This window comes from Panthera tigris, chromosome D2 (genome assembly GCF_018350195.1).
Source record: "Panthera tigris isolate Pti1 chromosome D2, P.tigris_Pti1_mat1.1, whole genome shotgun sequence".
NCBI lineage: Eukaryota > Metazoa > Chordata > Mammalia > Carnivora > Felidae > Panthera > Panthera tigris.
This window is the reverse complement of record NC_056670.1, coordinates 75,836,131-75,856,787: the sequence shown is the minus strand read 5'-3', so window position 1 is coordinate 75,856,787 and position 20,657 is coordinate 75,836,131. Positions and strand designations below refer to the sequence as shown.

The 20,657-nt window shown below is 46.8% G+C and overlaps 1 protein-coding gene across 1 annotated transcript in view; it reads right to left on the bottom strand.

Moving 5' to 3' along the window:
• PLPP4 (phospholipid phosphatase 4) overlaps nt 1-20,657 on the bottom strand; it is a 126,216-nt gene that overhangs the window by 5,990 nt on the left and 99,569 nt on the right. Inside the window, exon 6 of the mRNA XM_042961021.1 lies at nt 5,352-5,522. Coding sequence (XP_042816955.1) covers nt 5,352-5,522 — 171 coding nt within the window. The remainder of the gene's footprint in view (nt 1-5,351; nt 5,523-20,657) is intronic.

Genomic DNA, 20,657 nt, shown 5'->3' with positions numbered 1-20,657 from the left:
TCAGTTCACTCCAGACCAAGGATATGTATGGGAGAGTATCAGTGCTTCTGTCCTATGGAAGGCTGGTGGGGTTCTGGTAGGAATAGTAATATAGTTCCAAGGGGTCCTTTTCAAGTCACTTTTCTCAGAGACTGCTTCTGACAGCCCAAGGGAACAAATGGTTAAGAGCGTGTATCCCTCAACTATGTGTATGTGGGGGATGGGGGGCAGAGGTAGCAGCCCTCTGCCTCACTTTTTAGTGTGACACCTGAATAGTCCAGCAAAGTGCCCCCCATCTCCCAACCACCTCATCTTCACATCTAATAATCTCAAGTCTGGTAACTATACAAAAATTCATTTCAAATCACAGACGCTTCAAGCCCAGTAAGGGAAATGTCGTGAAGGCAGTGGCAGCCATCTTGAAAACTTCAGCCCGCTCAAATATGGCATCCATGACTGACAAGGATGCTTTCTAACTTGGGCTGGTTGGGAATGAAGGGCCCTTTCTCCCCTGGAGACCCATTTTCCTGTATTTCATTCAGAGGGAGATGCTCTTTCTTAGAATGAAACACCATACAAGTAAGCAGGGCTGCTGAGAATGACATTACAACTAAAGAAACCAGTGTCGGTTACCCCCAAAGGTGGAGTCACATAAGGAAAGCCTGGATCCAGATACAGGAATTTGAGGGCAGCGTATTATGCCCATTCACATAACAAACTATAATTCCTGCCACTCCCAGCTGTCATACTTCACTGACTAGAAAACATGAACACACAACACTATGAGTTGAGGCAGAAGGAAGTTCAGTAAGATGCTCTTCTCCTTCTTTATATTTTTTTCCACATATATTTTTCTTAGCATGGGAATTCCATAAATTTTAACTCTTGAAAACACATGACTAATCACAAAGGTAAACCTCTTTACGAGGTGCTGGGTTTTATAGTTAGCATCACCCACAAAACTCTGTAGCTTCCAGTTGACCTGGAAGCCAGCATGTCACAAAACACGGAGAACTTCAGCCACACACAGATTTGCTACCCATCTAGCTGGTTTTATTTCTGAAAAAGTCCTGCTAAATGTTTCACGTGCCCCTTCCTGCCATGGCCCGTGCCCTCCATTTTCTTCACTTAATAAAACAACAGGCTGGTATATTTAGAGTGCAGCTGGGAAGACGGAAAAGACAAGAAGGGTGTTGACAACAGAAAACAACAATGATGATGAAAAGAGTAAGGCATTTGGGATTATGAGCTATATTGGATAAGAATATGTAATTGAGTAACTGGACGTACTTCTCCATTAGGCACGGTTGTATAAATCAAAATTGAAATGGACTCGTAAAAATCTCATCATACTAATGTTATTAACTAAAGTCTATAATGAGAGAAATTCATGTTTTGCTGATGCCTATGGGGCTCCATGTGAATTCCCATCATAATGGACGGCCCCTGCCCATGGTCACTGGGCAGGCTCAGTCTGTGAAGAAAAACAACAACCTATTTATCTCCATCAGGAATCCTGCCTCAAACAGCCACCCCCACACTGTCTATCCCTTCTCCAAGCTGGAAACCTTGGAGGCCTCCTTGATTACTCCCTCAATAAGTGAGTGCTTACTGAATAAAATTTCCCACTCATTGAACACTGCTACTTTATTTTTTAGAGAGACAGAGCGGGGAGAGAGAGTGTGTGTGTGAGAGGAGGAGAAAGACAGAAGGAGGGAGGGAAGAAGGGAGAGGGAGGGAAGAAGGGAGAGAGAGGGAGAGAGAGGGAGAGAGAGGGAGAGAGAGAGAGAGAGAGAGAGAGAGAGAGAGAGAGAGAGAGAGAGAGAGAGAGAGGATCTTAAGCAGGCTCCACCCTCAGCATGGAGTCTGAGTTGGATGCTCAACTGACTGAGTCATGCAGGCACCTCGAACACTACTGCTTCTTAACATATAATAAGGGGGGAAAAGCGGGGGGCTGAGGTACACCGTAGATCAGGGGTTCTCGACCTCAGCAGCAGCCATCTGGGGCTGGATAGGTCTTTGTTGTGAGGAAGACATGATCTTGTACATTGTAAGATGTTTAGTAGCGTCCCTGGCCTCCCCCCACTAGGTGCCAGGAGCAATCACCATTACCACCACCCCCAGCTGTACAAAAAGAAACTTCCACACATTGCTAAGTGTTCCCTGGGAGGTACAGCAGTCACCCCTCTGTTGAGACCACTGGTGTAGAGAGTGACAGATGGCCTCATAAAGGGGAGTTCAGGTAAAATGAACCGGACTTGTTTCAGAGCCCATTAAAGAATCCAAGGAAGGGCACAGTCCTCTCCTGGCTAATTCTAGGGGTAGCAGTTGAACAGATGATGGCACAGGTGAACTGGTACTTGACCCACAGCAATGACCTGTACCAATGGACATCGATGTACCATGTACACTCAGTTTTGCCTGACTGCCATGGAGGTCTACTGTGACAGGTTGCTTTGCCCCTCAGGTGTGGCCCTAAACGTCGTGGAACGTAAATTCTATTGCTTCACTTGCCCATCAGCCCACAGAGCATTAATATCCTCCTTCTACTGCTCCAAGTCCCTCTGTGTGCCAGGTGGATGAGATGGGTCTGAAGCCCTGATGCCAGCAGGCCTTCGATGCACCAGCTGCGTCATGAGTCTACCACTTTGACAAAGCCTAGGACTGTGAGTCTTCATCCTTCCATGACGCACCAGCCATACCAAGGTCATGAGTAAAAAACCAATGAGGACCAAAACTATTTCAGAGAGGCCAACCTCACGTCTTCGGGTTTCAGGACAAGATTGCTGCATGAAGGCTCTTCCTGCCTTCCAAGATGAAGCAGCGGTCTATTCCATTGTGAAACCCTTAATCGTTTCTCAAATCCAAAGTGACTGAATAAACGTGCACGCCAAGGATTCATAGCTTACAAATAGACCACGTTCCCTTCCAAGCACAACCAGGCCTGACCCTGCTTAGCTTCCGAGATCAGACGGGATCGGGCACATTCCAAAGGATATAAAAATGCTGACTCAAAGGGGCACATGCACCCCAATGTTTATAGCAGCACTATCAACAATAGCCAAATTATGGAATGAGCCCAAATGGCCATCAACTGATGAATGGATAAAGAAGATGCAGTGTGTGTGTGTGTGTGTGTGTGTGTATACACACACATACACACAATGGAATACTACTCAGTGATGAAAAAGAATGAAATCTTGCCATTTACAACAACGTGGATGGAACTAGCATGTATTATGCTAAGCGAAATAAGTCAGTCCAAGAAAGATAAATATCATTTGTGGGATTTAAGAAACATGCCAGATGAACACAGGGGAAGAAAAGGAAAAATAAGAAAAACAGAGAGGGAGGCAAGCCATTAGAGACTCTTAAATACAGAGAACAAACAGCATTGCTGGAAGGGTGTTGGCTGGGGGGATGGGCTAAATGGGTGATGGCCATTAAGGAGGGCACTTGTTGGGATGAGCACTGGGTGTTACATGGTAAGTGATGAATCACTAAATTCTACTCCTGAAACCATTATTATGCTATATGTTAACTAACTTGGATTTAAATTTTAAAAGAAATAGACCATGTTCCAAAAATACATCTGCCTCTAAATCACTTGTTTGGGCAACACAACATATCCTTCTTTAGAAACAATGCGCGAAGAGACAACAATACCAATTTGCATTTGTGTAATATGTTTTCACTTACAAAGTACATTCAGATCCATTATTTCATTCAGTATGTGAAATAGCATGTGAAATATTTGGGGGTTATTGTTTCCAAGTTCAGAAGAAGAAACTTCAGTTTGCAAGGGATATAAATGAAAAGCAGTCCATAAGACACCATCCAGGCCATGATGTTCTTGACCCACAAGGACCCTGGGGAAATGCCCTCATCATCTGGACAACAACGATTCTGTTGGAAAATATTCCCGGGCACCGTGGGCATGCCCTTCTGCTGTTGACTCAGCGACTCTCTCTCTCTGTTTCCCTTCCATGATGTAGCTCTGTGCTATCCAGAACTTCATCCAAGTCATCGATAAAAGTAGACCACAAGGGAGGGCGCGGGACCCAGCATTATGGCTCCTAGTGGCTTCCCCATCAGGAGGGCCTCAAGACCCTGAACTGCACTTGATGCATCTACCTGTCCAGACCATGCATCAGCCTCTGTTTCCCCTACACTCTTCACTCCCAGCTCCAAGCTGCTGCTAGAGGCTCATGAAGCCCAGAGTGCGAGCTCTAGGAGGATGGTGGGTGGAGCTGAGGTTGGGGAAGGAGCAAGAGAATCCAGAGAAGATGTCCATTTGGGAGCCCCCCTCACCTCTGGCCTCATCTGCTGCCTCAGGGCCACTGGAATGAATAGCTAGGATGAGGTGAGGAGGGCACAAAACCACAGGCAGCAGAGACAGAAAAGGAGGAGGAGGGGAACCGCCTGGTGGCAGCAGGAACCAGGCAAGAAGAGGAGGGACAAGCCCCAGGCCGATCGTGGAAAGCCACACGGATGAGGAATCTGGTTTGGGGCACATATAATTCAGTTTGCTTAAAGCTGACACACTGGCACTCCTCCCCAAAGCTCCTCAGACTTCATCAGAAACAACAGACTTGCATGCTAACGCAGACTCCTGGCCACCACTCAAGACCTACCCCCAGAGTCGGCCTCCCAACTCAGGGTGGCCTGCTCCAGGTGATGTGAGGATTGCCCGGCAGGAAACACGGCCCTAGATCCTGCGCTCCTGGCCACCCCACGTCCTCTGGACATCACCTCTGTGTCTGCTCCCTGCTTGCTGTGACAGGTGCAGGCCGTGAGCTGCAGCTTATCTGTAGGAGGAGACGGCGTGGTTTAGTCTTATTCCAGTCCCTCACTTGTTTTGTGTTATTTTCACTCTTCTCGGGTATTTCAGGAGTCGTATGTATAGGTAAGCTTCACCACAGCCTTGGAGCAGCTGCTCAGAACGTGGCTGGCACGGATGCCCGGGCTGGACACATCTTTTGGAAGTGTCACTGTGGTGAGAAATACGTCCTTGCGTGACAGATGTGAGATGTGACGGGAGCCCCAAATCACCTGGCACTAAGTCTGCAGGCTGAGGCAAGTGATCTGGCAGGGAAATCACAGTTGGGTCTGAGGCCGCGGGTCTGCCGTCCCGGCAGGACCTGAGCACGGAGGAGACGGTGGGGCTCCGAGTCTGTACCCAGCAAGGGCAGTATGAAGGCCAGAGCTCCCTTGAACAGGCATGTTTTCTTGAAAACTGCAGCTCCTGTTATTTCAGCCTCCTCTGGTCTGACGGTGGGAGCTTGGTTCTCCCTGAATAGGTGCCTTGCTATACCCATCCCTGCAGGACGGTGTCAGACAACCATGGGGACGGGCCCCGGGCAGGGACTCACCTTGCCAGTGATGCTTGTAGTCACACATGCGGGACAGGGCAATCATCATGGCGCAGTATAGGGGCAAGATGGCGGCACAGAGCCGCCAGCTCTTCCCCCGCCCACTCTCAGTGAAGCAGTGCAGCTTGCCAGCCAAGTAGAACGTCGTGAAGCCAAGGCCAGAAAAGGCAACTGCCAAAGAGAAACAGCAGGTGTTACTCCAGCAGGCGGTAACGGTGGCAGGGACGCGGCACACACCGGGCATCCTATCTACCATCTTGCGCGCCCCAGGGCCAAGGCATGCTGGCACCAGGCACCATCTAGGCAATCTGTGCTCTTGCTAGAACCACGCTGGTATGAAACTTTTAACAACCAGAGTGGCTTTCCAGGCTTGTGTGTGATCAAAATCTTTTCCTTTTCTTTCTCTCTCTCTCTCTTTCTTTTTGTTCTCTTTCTTTTCTTTTCTTTTCTTTTCTTTTCTTTTCTTTCTTTCTTTCTTTCTTTCTTTCTTTCTTTCTTTCTTTCTTTCTTTCTTTCTCTTCCTCTCACTCAACAATGATTTAATGGGCATCTACTGTGTGCTAGATGAGCACTACTCTAGGTGGGGGAACAACAAAGTGCATCAGATCCTTTCTCCGTGTCAAGGGGCTCACGGTCTGGTTGAAAGGCATAGCCATGTTAAGAGAGAATTTTAATATAATGCGTTGAGTTCCATAAGGAAAACATGGTGCATGGAACACAAGACCGTGATGGTTGCTTAGATGGGAAGGGTGAGGGAAAGGAAGGGATTTGGGGCTTGGTGGCGTTCACTGAGATGGAGCTGCGTGGGACGCGTCCGATGGAGAAGACGGCGATGAGAAATGCCTTGTTTTCATCCAGAAATTAGGGTTATTGATACTTAGACTTGCAAAGACCATCCTGACTATGCCAAGCCCATGGTCAAAAGCGTGGAGGCCGGGTGTAGCATATATAATCCCCAAACTTTTCATCCAGTCAGGTTTAAAACACAGTTGGAACTCAGTGAGGTTTAGAGGGGGTCTTCTGTGGGTTTACAAGAATGGCCCTCCCCCCCTGGCTGTTCATGGAGTCACCTGAAAAACTTAGGAAGCTTTACAAAATACTGGCCGCCAGGTCTTGCTGCCAGATATCCTGTTGGTGATGGTCTACTGGTCTGGAGCATGTGTATGAGTGTGAGTGTGCAAGAGTGCATGTGTAGGTGGGAGTGTATGCATATATATGAGTGTGTACGTACAGGTGCTGTGTGTGAGGATGTATGTGCATATGTGTGTATGTATTAGTGTGTGCGTATATGTGAATCGTGTGAATATGTGAGTGTGTATAAGTGTGTGAGTGTATACAAACGTGTATGTGTATATGTACGAGGGTGTATGTGTGCATGTGTGCAACTGTGTGTGTGTGTTGGGTAAGTGTGTGCATGTCAGTAGGGGTATATGTGTATATTATGAGTGTGTGTGTATGTACGTGTGTATATGTGAATGTGAGTGTGTATGTATGTATACGTATGAGTATGTGTGTGAGTAAACGTGAGTGTGGGAGTGTGTACGTGCATACTCCCCAAGTAATTCTAGCGTCAGCCAGGATTGTGCTTAGGGCGCTATCGTGGAAGCCGCAGCCCCTGCCTTCTCCAGACACCAGCCTAATCAAAACGTTCCTCTGGCTGGCACAATGTTCCTGGGGGGCAGAGCTCCTTGGTAACTAGCCCACACAGGGACTTGGTAAAACCGGGACTTGCGAACACTCCGGATGCCAGGATGCCGGTGACTTTGAGAGACTGCCCGAAGCCCGAGCAGAAGCCTCAGCATCCCCGAGTTTGTTGCGGATGCAGAACGTCAGGCCTGCCCAGACCCGCTGAGCCAGACTCTGCGTTTTGTCAGGTCCATAAGTGACCTACGTGTGTACCCTCAAGTCTGAGAAGGCCTGGCCTGAAACACAGTCATCCTCTTTATAACACATCTCTAAGAGTCATACAAGAATATGGAGTGTTCTAGAAGATATTCTGGTCGAGTTATTCATAATTATAGAAAAGGAGAAGGTGATGAACACAGAAGCACAGATAAGCAAACCGAGATACCTCCACTCAGTGGACTACGATGCACCCAGGAAATCACGGCACTAATACAGCACCACAGACGACACTTATGGTACATTAAATGAAAAAAGCAGGACCTCCAATTGTAGGTTCAAGATAATCACGTAAAAATAAATGAACGGCAGCTTTACCAAATTATCTCTGATAATAATGTGTCTTCTTAAAAGGGATCCCCCAGGTACGAACGCAAGCCTATGCCAAAGCAGAATGTTTTCAACCAAATTAAAGAAGGGAAGAGGGTCCCCCCCACCTTTTAAACATAGTATTAAATCAGGTTTATCTCAGGAATAAAAATGAAGCACTTAAACATTTCTGAATAATGATTAGCACTTAAATAAACAACAAAGCAGTGCCAATACATACTGAATATTCTGTTTGAAATGAGAATACGTAAGGGGCTTCACTGTCCAGGCCTGTTCTACATTTTTGCTGGGGTGGAAGGTTTTTAAGTGATTCATGGGCATTCCAAGGTGGCCCCATTTGGCTACCATTCTCTCAAGCACAATGGGTTCTTAATTTCCTGTCCTTGCCCACACTGCTGTTTCTTCTATTCATTTATACTCTCCCCTGAGGTCCCAGAGTAGGAGGGAGATGCTGGACAGTTGTCTCTGGTGGGTACTGGCCTCATCCTGAATTCTTACAGGCGAGTAATGGACTTTATTCAAACCAGACAGTGTAGCAAGTCTATCTGGCTGATTACACGGAGCGCAGGAGCCTAAAAGAACTGCCCTGGGGCTGTGTGAAGTTATGGATGAAAGTCTCCAAGATTTCAATCAGAGAGGCAGCTCTACGTGCTGCCAAACTGGCATCTCTTGGGAAAAGAAACGGAAAACAAAAAAGTCAACGAGTACGAGGGGAATGATGAGCAGGAGTTTGTATGTGTCTCCATAAAAAAAACTGGTTTGGAGACTTTACGACGGACATGTCCCAGCTCAGGCAGCCAATGCCTCGAGGCACAAGATGGGCAAGGGAAGGGGCTGCTGAAAACCCTCCAAGGTCAAGAACTGGGGTGGGTGGCTCTAGGCCAGACCCTCAGCCTACACTGGACCACCTCCCTGTCCCCCAGGAACTCAAATTTGGCCAGCTTCAGCAGTGGTGGGCTGGGACCCAGTCTTCGGCAGGCAGGTAAAATGACCCCTGTCCCATGTCATGGGACTCATGCTACAGCCCTCGGGAGTGCTGGAGTGTCTGCTTCTCTGAAAAGGAGCAGCCATTCCAAGGCATATCTTTAAAGGCTGGGCTCCACAGTCCAGATCCTTGGCCACCCAGCAGCCTCTGCTCTTCTTCCACACATCCTACTGGGCCTTTGGGCAGTATTTTTTTTTTAATTAAAAAAATCTTTTTAACGTTTATTTATTTTTGAGAAACAGAGAGACAGAGTGCAAGTGAGGGAGGGGCACAGAGAGAGGGAGACACAGAATCCGAAGCAGGCTCCAGGCTCCGAGCTGCCAGCACAGAGCCTGACGCGGGGCTTGAACTCATGAACTGTGAGATCATGACCTGAGCCGATGTTGGACGCTTAACCGACTGAGCCACCCAGGCGCCCCCGGGCAGTATTTTTAAAGCAGCGCTGTGTGCCATTGCTTTGCTAGGTGACATGGCAGGCTCCAATTTCATGCTAAACCTTATGCTTGTCGCTTTCTCAGTGACATTTATACAGCGGTTGAGCCAGCAGAACGTCCTTTGGCAGAGAGCTTCTGGGGCTCCGCCTTGCGGCCAGGGAGGCCCATCTGAACCACGGACACTATGGCCACTTTGCATTCCTGCTTTTCCAAAAGCTGTCTGGATAAGAACCAGGTTCTGCGAAATCACACTGAACTCATGTGATCCCACATTTTGTTCTGCACTGCCTCCTGTGAGGCTGGGGGTTTGTGATGAGAATGTAATCTTCTGGGAGCCTTCCAGCCCTGAGATCCTGGGGCTCCCCAAGGCTCAGATTCAATTTGACTGGGAGAAAAACAAAACTGGGAAGTTTTTAAAGAAATGCTTTCCAAGGCTAGCCAAGCAACCAACACCCTATTCTCTCAAAGAAACGCGCACTTTTGAGACACTGCAGGGCTGGACAGCCTTTCGTGCTCGTGTGGAACAGGTGACACCCTGTGCATTCTGTCTGCCCTTCCCCTTGGACATCGCCCCCATTTCTAGCATGATTAAGGAATGGAGCTGAGAACAGAGCTTTCAAGGCTGTGGACATTTCAGAAGATGACGATCATAGAATAGGGTAAATGCGTTCATATTTTGCTAACATTATGGACAATAGAAATATGATCAGAACACTCCCAAGCCAGTGGGCAAGGGGATACTGAGACTCTACCTGTCCTTGGGGGCTCTGAATTGATTCACTTTCCAAAGTCTGAAACACACACACACACACACACACACACACACACACACACACACACACAGAGCAATCTATGGGATAGAGCATACACCCCTTGCTTTCAGAGCCCGTGGCGGGTTTTCTTAGCTGGAAATAGTCGATTGTAAATATTTATATGTTGATCTGGCTGTGAAAAGCAAAGATGTTCTTGGAGCCTCTAAACTAGGAAGCAGATGAAAGAGGATGATTTCCCGACCCTGTTTCTGGCGCTTTCAATGCTCGCTTGGCTGTGGTCAATGAGAGGAGATAAGCAAAGCGTCACAATACAAGCTGCCCGTCCAGGACGTGACGCGAGGCACATCCCCTGAACAGGGCTCTCTGCCTGCCTGGTGATTTTGAAAAGGAATCACTGATTCTTCTCCCAGGCTACACAGGTGAATTGCCATAGGTTTATGAGTCTCCCTTTGCAAAGAAAGTTCTATTTATTTAGCTAGCTTAGATGAAATAATGTGGCTTGCCTTTCCTCCCCAGTTGACTTTTAAACCAAGTGGAAGACCTTTGGACCCCAATGATTGCAAGAAATAAAACTGGCACCCAAAAAAAAAAAAGAAAAATCTTTCAAAATAAATGAGATAAGAAGCAAGGGGACAGATCCTGCTTTTCATGTTGTGCTTTCCATTTGTGCCCTTTTTAATAAATTTCTCCCAAACTGATCATTCCTGGCACCAAAAATGGAATTGCACCCTGATGAGGTCATCTGTACAAATTTTCCATTTTATGATGCTCAAAGTGTTAGTATTTTCTTTTTCAAGAGAGAGAAGGGCAAGACCAGGTGGCTGAATAAATCTTAATACTGAAAGGTGCTTTGAGGAGAATGCATCCCTACAAGACCATCTCTACAAGACCATCCAAAAGCAGCACGTGGGAACAAACCTGCACACTCCTTACAAGCAGGACAGTGCAGCTGGCAGAGATCTGGGTTCTCACCGTGGCTCTGCCATTAACTGAATACACGAGACTGGGCAAGTCACTTTCCCTCTCTGGGCCTCGGTTTGCTCTGTAAAATGAGAGACTGAACCACAGGGGCCACCAGGTCAGAGAGGAAACATGAGTAAAGTAGTTGGATATTAGAGGTGACTTTGTGCAGCAAAAAACCTTCCTGGTCTGTCTTTTATTATTCCACTGTTGCTAGATACTCAGATAAGAAACACTTCACTTTCTGAAAAAATCAACGGCTCATCGTGATGGTGAATGCCAACTAACACCTGGCCTCACTATTGAGCGACAATTGGGAGTGGGGAGGACTGGAGAAAATGGGAGAACACCTGCCTGTTTAGAGATGCAGCCTTCCCTGTACAGCAGCCGGTGTCTGCCACGTAGAGACGTGGGCTCTGTGTTCCTAGAAGTTTCGATCTTCTAGCACAGGAGGGAAATCCCGAAGTTGACGGTAAATGTCTCCATTTTAAAATATGAACAACTCATCAAAAATTACGACGGTGCAGACCAAGCGAGCCTGGTGGGTGGGCCAACAGGGCAGGATCCACAGACTACTGGTCTGATGGCTCACCTGACCGCTGCCTTCCAGCACCAGCGGTCTACTGTTAAATGACCCTCTAAGCCTGAGCTGAAAATTACAAGTCAACTTGTCCCTGCTCCCCACACCACAGCAAAGAAGCACTTGAGTTTGCGATGATTTTTGTTTTTTTTTTTTTTAACGTTTATTTATTTTTGAGACAGGGAGAGATAGAGCATGAACGGGGGAGGGTCAGAGAGAGAGGGAGACACAGAATCTGAAACAGGCTCCAGGCTCTGAGCTGTCAGCACAGAGCCCGATGCGAGGCTCGAACTCACAAACCCCGAGATCATGACCTGAGCCGAAGTCGGACGCTTAACCGACTGAGCCACCCAGGCGCCCCGCGATGATTTTCGTTTAAACCAACAGCAACACCATTTTAAGCTAGGCAGGGGATTTGGGGACTAGACAATCCATTGAACAGCAGGAACTACAGACAGTCCCCGACTTACAATGGTTCAACTTATATTTTTTGACTTTATAATGGTGGGAAAGAGATATGCATTCAGTAGAAACTGTACTTTGATTTTTCAATGTTGTCCTTTCCCCATGTTTGTGACATGTGATACGATCTTCCCTCGTGATGCTCGGCCGCCCAGTCAGCCCCGCGCTCCCCAGAGCAAGCAACCGGCACACGGCCATCCTGTTCTTCACTTTCAGTGCAGTGTTCAACAAATCCCGGGAGATATTCAACACTTGATTACAAAATACGCTTTGTGTTAGATGATTTTGTCCAGCTGTCGACTAATATAAGTGTTCTGAGCACATTCAAGGGGAGTGGAGTGGGGAGGGGGGGGTCTAGGCTAAGCTATGAGGTTTTAGTAGGTCAGGTGCATTCAGTGCATTTTCAACTTAATGGTATTTTCAACTTACCACGGGCTTATCGTGACATAACCCCATCATAAGTTAAGGAAAGGCTGTATTGTGTGCTGTTGAAGAGTGCGGGCTTTTGAGGCAAACCCATGTGGTGTTCAGCTCTGCCACTTAACTCCCATAGAAGCTCACCTCTTGGGGTCTCCGGTTCCTTGTTTGTGCAATAGGATTTGCAGCACTTGACTTACAAAGTGATCTTGCAAGTCAGTTAACGAGGAACTGTAAAATGCTTAGTGTAGCACCTGCCGCCAAGCGATCTCCCGCCTAAGCCTGCTGGCTACAGCAGCAGCTGCCGTGCATTGCCTTGCACAGGAATGGTCCATTCTGCAAGAGAAGCCTTCCCCAAGTCTACTTTGTCATCTGCAGCTCTTTAGTTATATAACTGCATGCTTGCTTGGAGAGAATTCTGGGGCTGGGTATTCAGGCTGTTACAATTCTGCAGCCTCCAAGGCTCTCAGCAGAGATAAAATGATCTTAGCTGGTAAAATGAACAAACCTGAAGACTCAGTGAGATGAGTCAGTGGATATATCTTTCTGATCCCACTTTGAGGAATGCCTGAAGCTCTCAGATGAGAGGATCGGAGAGCCAGGAGGCCATGCCCCCATGCTAAGTGACCCATCACGTAGCTTTTTTCCTAGGATTCCACAGTAACAAGCTTCACTGTGTTAGAATCTACTCTAATGTCCCCGTGGCCCCAAATCCCTTAATGTGACTAGTTTCTCATTCATAGTTTCAATTTCATAGTTTCTCAATTTACAGTTCAGCCTAGCCAAGATGCCTGCTCTGTTTTCTATTTTAGGACAAGTGAGATTCATTAATATTCTAAGCTACTGGTTAAGAGATTTTACTTAAAAAAAAAAAGAAGAAAGAAGATCACCACAAATCTTTGTGAGAATGTGGATCCACAGTGCATCTGTAGCCTAAAACCATTCCGCAGAGTTTAAGGAATGACAGCTATTTATTCCGCCTGAAATTATTGGCAGATGATCATTCGCGTCTGATTTAACAACCCAACCAGAGTTACAATTTCAAGGGTCAATTTTGATGAAAACCACAGAAGAGACTCAGTACACACTGTGATTTTTAAAACAGCCTGCCTCTCCCCAGTTCAGGAGCAATTTTGCTCTCATGCAGGAGGCAACAAAAAAGTCTATTTTTGCTGGAAGAAAGAGAACTCTCAAAATCCCTGAAATCTTTTGAATCTTACATCAATCAACGATTCTTCTAAAATTTCTTTTAAGAACAAGAGTTCATCATGACAAATATAATTCAACAGAGCCTCAAAAGTATCAATTAGCTCAACTAGATGACTTAAGTGAAAAGACTTAGGTCCTGATTTATCTTAGGAAGCATCTATACATAAGTGCTTTGCTTTGCTTTTATAACCCGGTAGACATAGATCCCACTAGACTATGACCTCCATGAGGGCAGGACTTACAATACCTTCTTCACCCTCATATCTGTATACTCTTACAAACTGACTGGACCCAATAGACATGTGCTGAATGAAGAAAGGACTGAGCCCAAAGGTATGTTATTGCCATCCATTCCTTCATTAACTCTCTCAATGCATATTTATTAATGGCCTCTCGGATCCAGGGACTTTGCTGGACCATAGCGATAGGAAGATGCATAAGACCCCGTTCTTGCCCTGGAGAAGTTTTATTTGTGAGAGGAAAACTGGGAAAAACAAGGGAAGCTCCAAGGAGGAAATAGAACTGGAGCCTGGAGGACAGACAGAAGGAAGGGGCTGTAAAAACCACCTCAGTTATCTGGAATCCAGGGCTTAAAGTCATTCAACCCTGTGGTAGAACTGTCTGTGACTAGGCATGATCACAGTGCCTGTCAGCCTCAGACAGAATTGCTTACTCTAGCACCATCAGCCTTAAGACTTAACAAGAATTAGTGTGCTGATGAGAAACTGAAAGCTGTCTGTTAGACCAGAGGAGACTGGGTAGACCCTAACCACCTTGCGGAAGGTAGGCTGAGCCTGGGACTGTTGAAGTCAACACCACTGGACTGCTCCAGAGGGATGGAGAAAACCATCTTGACCCACTGTAGGGAACCAGGTGGCCAAGAGGACCTGAGACTCCAGAAATATGAAATTAACTGAGAACCTATAGCAGATCAGAGATGGAGTTTAATCTATAAATGCAGGTGAGAAGTGCTTAGTAGCACAGCCGGGTGGACCTAGATGGGCATTCTGACCCCACCACCTCCTATGTGTGTGATCTAGGGCAAGGTGCCTAACTTCTAAAACTCAGGCTTGCCATCTAGAAAATGGACATGCCAGCAGCTGTCCAATAGAGTGATTGGGAGAACCAATGATAGAGTGTCCATGATACGTTGGGCAAAGTGCCCGGCGTGCATTAGGCTGTCGATAATCTGATCCCTTTTACCCTCCCTCTCCTTTCCTACTTAACGCTCTTCTCAAAATGCTGCCGCCTCCCCCCAAAGTGAACCTGAAAGTGTGGAGGAGGAAATGAAACAGACACACGTGCAAAGATAACGAAGATGCAAACTCAGTGGTTCCACGAACACGATGGTGTCTGATCCATTGCCATTATATGCCCCACACCAAGAATAGCGCCAGACAAGTCACGGGTGCTCAATAAATACACGTGAATGAACAAATTAATGAAAGGAAGAAACGGTGGTGTTATGGAAGCTAGACCAGATGATGTATATTCTCGGGGGCGCTATGGGAACGCAATGATGAGCATCCCTTTTCTGCCTAGCTAACTCCTACTCGCTCATGTCTCAGTTTAAATGTCACTTCCTCAGAGGCCCTCCCTAGCCCCACCAGCAGGTGTAACAGGCTCTTACTGTACCTTGTACCTGTCCTTCATAACACTTAATCCAATACGCTTATCCTTGTGACTGTTTAGCGTCTATCTCCCTTCTACTAGATCCTAAGCTTTATGGGGACAGAGGCTGTGTTCCCCACACCTGCACTCACCAGATGTTCAACAAATGTGCATAGTGAATGAATGGCTGAAGATCTGATAAGCAGGGAAGGTTTCACAAAGAAGGGAGGGATGCACCCACTGACAGAAGGGGTAGAGTCAGGCACTGGCTCAGAATAACATATGGGGTGGAGATGAGCTGGGGTGTTCATTCTTGCCACATCCCACCCTCCAGACATATCCACAGTTAGCACCCCCCCCTCCCCTCAAACACACGCACGCCTGCACACACGCATGAGCGCACATGCACACTTCCTACAAGGTTCATCCTACAAGAGTGGCCCCAGAATCCTCCTGGGATCTTCAGAATAGAAGCCCCTCTCTTCCCCAGGGACTGACACCCAGCTCCCAGATATCCGGGCTGGATTCCAGGGAACACCGGGAGATGCTCGCAGAGTTCTCAGATGAGATGAAGCTATAGAAAGGGAAGCAACATGAGATTCCAAGGGCCTAAAGGATGGACAGGCAGAGTGGTGTCTCCATAAACTAGAGAAGAAGGAAAGAGAAAATAGTGCGGACTTGAGCAGGCACTAGGGATGTTCTATCAGAAGGACAGCAAGACGCTCAGACATGGGACACCTCCATCTGCCAGGCACTGCACTAGAAGCGTTCAGTATCTAGCCTTACCTCATCCCCAGAACAACACAGAGACATAGGTAATAGGCCCATTTCATGGATGAGAAATGGAGGCTCAGCTAGGTCGAAATATTTACTGAAGGTTAAGGCAGCCCTTAGAAACAGTGAATTATTTCTAAATAGAGCAAGAAACCAGAGTTTCTTAGCATAATTGCGGTCATGGCACTGTTAACTGCCTATTTGTGTTTCACACCCCCTGTAGGCATGTACCTTTCAGGGTCACCACGGAAGCCCTAGGACCCAGCATGTCGCCTGGTGAGAAAAGTAACCAATACATAGTAACTGAATGAATATGTAAATGGTAGAGACCATTTATTCACTTCACAAATGTAACTGGACTCTATTAGGTACTCTGGCAACAGGCCAAGGTCCTTGGGGACGGAAAAACATCATGGCCATGAAAGGTCATGCCCTCCATCCCCTACTCCTAAGCAGGGTGATACTCAAGCTTCCTGAGCCAGACAAGATTTCCATCTCACGGTAGAAATAAGTGTGCAGCTTTGTTTGAGGCTGAGCGATGGGGAAAAGGAAAGGGAATCACAAAGCTCATAATTAGTCTGTAAAGCAAATGTCAGAGGCAGGAAAGGCAAACAGAAAAGGCAGACTGTAAGCTCCTTGCAAAACCCCAGTCTGCATCTTCAAATAGGATTCTGTTCTGGAAAAAAAAAAAAAAAGGAAGGAAAGAAAGAAAGAAAGAAAGAAAGAAAGAAAGAAAGAAAGAAAGAAAGAAAGAAAGAAAGAATGAATCAACAGCCAACTCAGGCACAATGTGCAAAAAAAAAATACAGAGGGAGCTCCTAAGAAACTGGCTTTGGGGGAAGAAGGTGATGGTTCTTCAGTCAGTCCCTGGAGACAAGATCCTGGGAACAGGGAAAGCATCCGCAGAGGAGGATTAAGGATTTTTTAAGTGACAGAAGCCACTCTGGCTCCCCCACCCCCCACCCCACGCTGCTTGATGACCAGGTCTCGTTAGGAATCATAAATGCTACTCCTCGCCCTAGAGAGAGCTATGAGGAGTTACCACGATGGAAGTGGTTTGCCTACCAGAGCATCCTAATCTCCAGAAGGTCTAAATCGCCAAGACAACTTTTGCTTTTTTCAGTCGTGATTATATACGCCACAATGATCTGAAACATGAATATGAAAATACGCCCTCAAAAGGGAGAGATCACTTCTTGCCATAATACCATTAGGGAAGCTGATAAAAACATGGGCCAGATGAAGATGAAGATAACATTTTAATGAGAAATCATTTTACTTTCCCTCCCAAGGCCTTGGCAGCACAGAAATTTGAGGGTGAAATTTCAGTAGTAACGTGCATGGTTTGACAAGCAACTAAGTAGGCAATGGCCATGAATATGCCCAGTGCGTCCGTCTGACCAGCCTCTCTGTGGGGTGCACGGGCTTCAGGGGAAGCCTCTGAAGTCTGAATGATGGCTACCGCCCAGCCACGCTCTAAGGAAGTGACCTTCTACGAGTTGTTATACCACCTGCATATGATTTGTTAGGGAAAGACAACCCTCCTAACCTGCCCCCACCACTAGCTCTGACTGGGGAGCTCAGTCCACACAGGAGGACAACGTGTGAGACAAAAGAAAACGTACACATTGGTCTCTGCCTCTGGTTCCGAGCACATAGCCCCTAAAGCCCTTGTAAATTCCTAAGTGGTAAGTACCAAGAGTGTCTTCTGTTCTATTGAGGCAACTCTGGGCGGGCTCCTGGATGGGGGCTGGTCACCAGAAAGACCAAGCCATGATTAGAACCTTGGGATTTTCAGCCCCATCTCGCATTCTCCAGAGACGCTGGAAACAGAGTCACTGATCGATCATGCCTGTGTAACGAAGCCTCCACAAAAACCCCCAAAGTCCAAGGTTCAGAGAGCTTCCAGGCTGGTGATCGTACCGGGAGGATGACCTCAACTCCATGGAGACAGAAGCTCCTGGGCACTGGGCGCTCCAGACCTTGCCTCATCTCTTCATCTGGCTGTTCGTCTGTAACCTCTATCATATCCTTTAATAAACTGGCAAATGTTCAGTGTTTCCTTGAGTTCTGTGAGCCGCTCTAGCAAATCAATCAAAGCCGAGGAGCTGACCATGGGACCCTCAGATTCGTGGCCAATCGGCCAGGAGCATAGCGACCACCTGGATTAGTGACTGGCATCTGAAGTTGGGTGGGGACAGTTTTGTGAGACCGAGCCCTTAACCCATGGGATCAGAGGCAATCTGCAGGTAGAGTGTCAGAACTGACTTAAATCGGAGCCCCCTGGCAGAGAACTGCTTGGCTGGGGAAGACCCCCCCACATCTGGTACCAGCAGTGCCGTGAGCATGACAGCAGAGCAAGAAGAGTGGGGACGCAGGAGGAAAGACCTGGGTTTTGTACACAGGACAGGCCCATATGGGCTCCGCGTTAAGATCTGCAGGCCCCGAGGTGTTTGGCTCAAATGCTGCCCCACAGACTGGCCATGATGGGTGCTGACCACGACCCACTGAATCTTCTCAGCCCTGCAGGAGAGGGGTGAGGGGAAGGCACATGGACCTCATGTGACATCCTGTGCCCGGCGAGGGTGTTGTTCTGGTTACTAAAGAACACTGCAGCCCCTCCCAGACTCAGGGCCGAAGAAGTGACTGGGTACCGGAGGAGATGGCTTCCCAAGCTTCCCTCATGTCCTGGTTTCCCTGACAACAAGCCTCCATCATGATCCATGTTAATTTCTCACTTACATCCCTAAGGAAACTGACCATAAATATGGCAAGAGCCTCATTTATTTGATGTATGGAAAGGCTGTCCCCCTGTTGCTGGCCCCATCCAAATTAAAAAGATTTGTTTATGTTCATACAAGAATTGTGGGTTCTTTTTTTATTATTATTAAGCTAAAAGGGCCATTTAAATTCGGGAAAGCAAAAATGCTGATTTTTCATCTCCTTTGACCTTAGCAGACACTGCTAACTGATCAAGGGACTCTATCAAGAAGCCAGCTTGGGGCTCAGGATCTTCCTGAAGACACCTGTTCAAGTACCAACTCGCCCCATGCAACAAATTGAAATCCAGTAGCTGGCTTCTTTTAAGTGATTTAATCCAAGACAGCACAAAATAGAACTAAAATAGAACTCTGCCAGGTGTTACCAGGGCAGAGTGGTGTCCCCCACAGTGGTCTTTCCCATTTGCCAAATGGGGACAACAAGATCTGCCTCACCCGAGTCTCAAAACCATGAGTTTTGCAAAAGTACCTCGTAAACACAAATTCCATGTACAAATGAAAGGGAGAATTAGAAACGCTGAGGAAACAGATGAGAAAACTCGCAGCTGGCCTCGGACCCAGATCTGTCTGCTTGTCAGCCCGACTTCGGTCTCCTTTACCGATACAGAAATAGCTAACACTTCCCAAGTCCAGGATTTTATTTCCAGCAGTGGGGCAGACTATATATCCTGACTGAAATAACTCCATGTTGAATGAAATACAAGGACAAGGCAACAATCTTTTAAACCTATCACCGAGTTGACGCAAAGAGAATTAATGAAAGCAAGGTTCCCCCAAATGCCAGGAAAGCCCGGGTCTTAGATACAAGATACGTTAGATACAGTAAAGCCAGCCTGTGTCCTGAATGTGTTCACGGAAACCTGCAGACCTCGAGCCTCTGCTCTGACGTTGCCATGAGGCACAGGGGTGAAGGGACATGGTCTCAGGCTTATCTGAGGTAGAGAACATAACAGCAGCCTCCTGGATGAACCTTAGATCTCAAAGGCTTAAGAGTAAATAAGGAGGAAAACAATAAGACTTCCCTGTCTTCATCTTTGTGCCGTGTGGCGAGATCTCACAACTCTAACACCTCTCTCACAGATCTCTGCTGCCTAATTCATGCTCCTCATATGGTCCCCACAAAACCTGAAGTGGAGAATTGATTCTGGATGGCCCCGGAGCAGGTAGGGCTCTTTGGCAAAATTCGTCCTCAACCCAGACATGAAAATATTCCCCAAAACAAAGCTCTAGGAAAAATTAAAAGCCCAGACTAAGGAAGCTCTAAACACAAAAAGATTTCAGAGCCTCTGGAGGAAAAGCTGACTCATAACAACTTCAGATAATATATGGCACAGAATATAAAATAATTATTTGCGATGTGTTTAAGGAAATTATAGGGAGGCATGAAAATAAGGACAAAGAACACGCACCATAAAAAATAATGAAGCAGATTTCTTAAGACCAAATAGAATTCTATAAATAAAAAAATAGAGTAATTGAACTTAAACGCTCAATAGATTAAATACACATGTGAGACAACACTGAATAGAGAATCCATAAATTGGAAGACAGATTCAAAACTTTTCCAAAGTGCCATTAGAAGAAGGCAGGCAAAATATGGAGAAGTCACATGATGTGGCTAATCCGGTGAGAAAGTCTAACCGGAGTTCCAGAGTGGAGAAGAAGACAACAGAGCAAAAGGGAGGAGAGATATTCAACCAGATAATGGCTGGAGTATCTCAGAATGGTGACAGACACAAGCCTGAGATTTAGGGAGCCCGGTGAATCTCACACAAGATACGTGAAAGGAAACCCATGCCAACACACAGAATAATAAAACTTGGTGACACAGAAGAAAAGCAAGAGGCTAAAAGCACCCAGAAAGGAAAAACAATACTAACACAGAAGCAGCAGTAAGACTTACAACTGACTTCAAAAATGCCAGAGGCACCGCAGCGAGATAACGGCAAAATGGTGCCTTCAGAGTTCTGAGAGACAGGAACTGTCAACTTAGAATTCCACTGTTGGTAAAGCCATCTTCTGAGAACGAGATCAAACGAAGAAAATTTAGAAAAATAAAAAATAGGGCATTTACCAAAAAAGAATATCA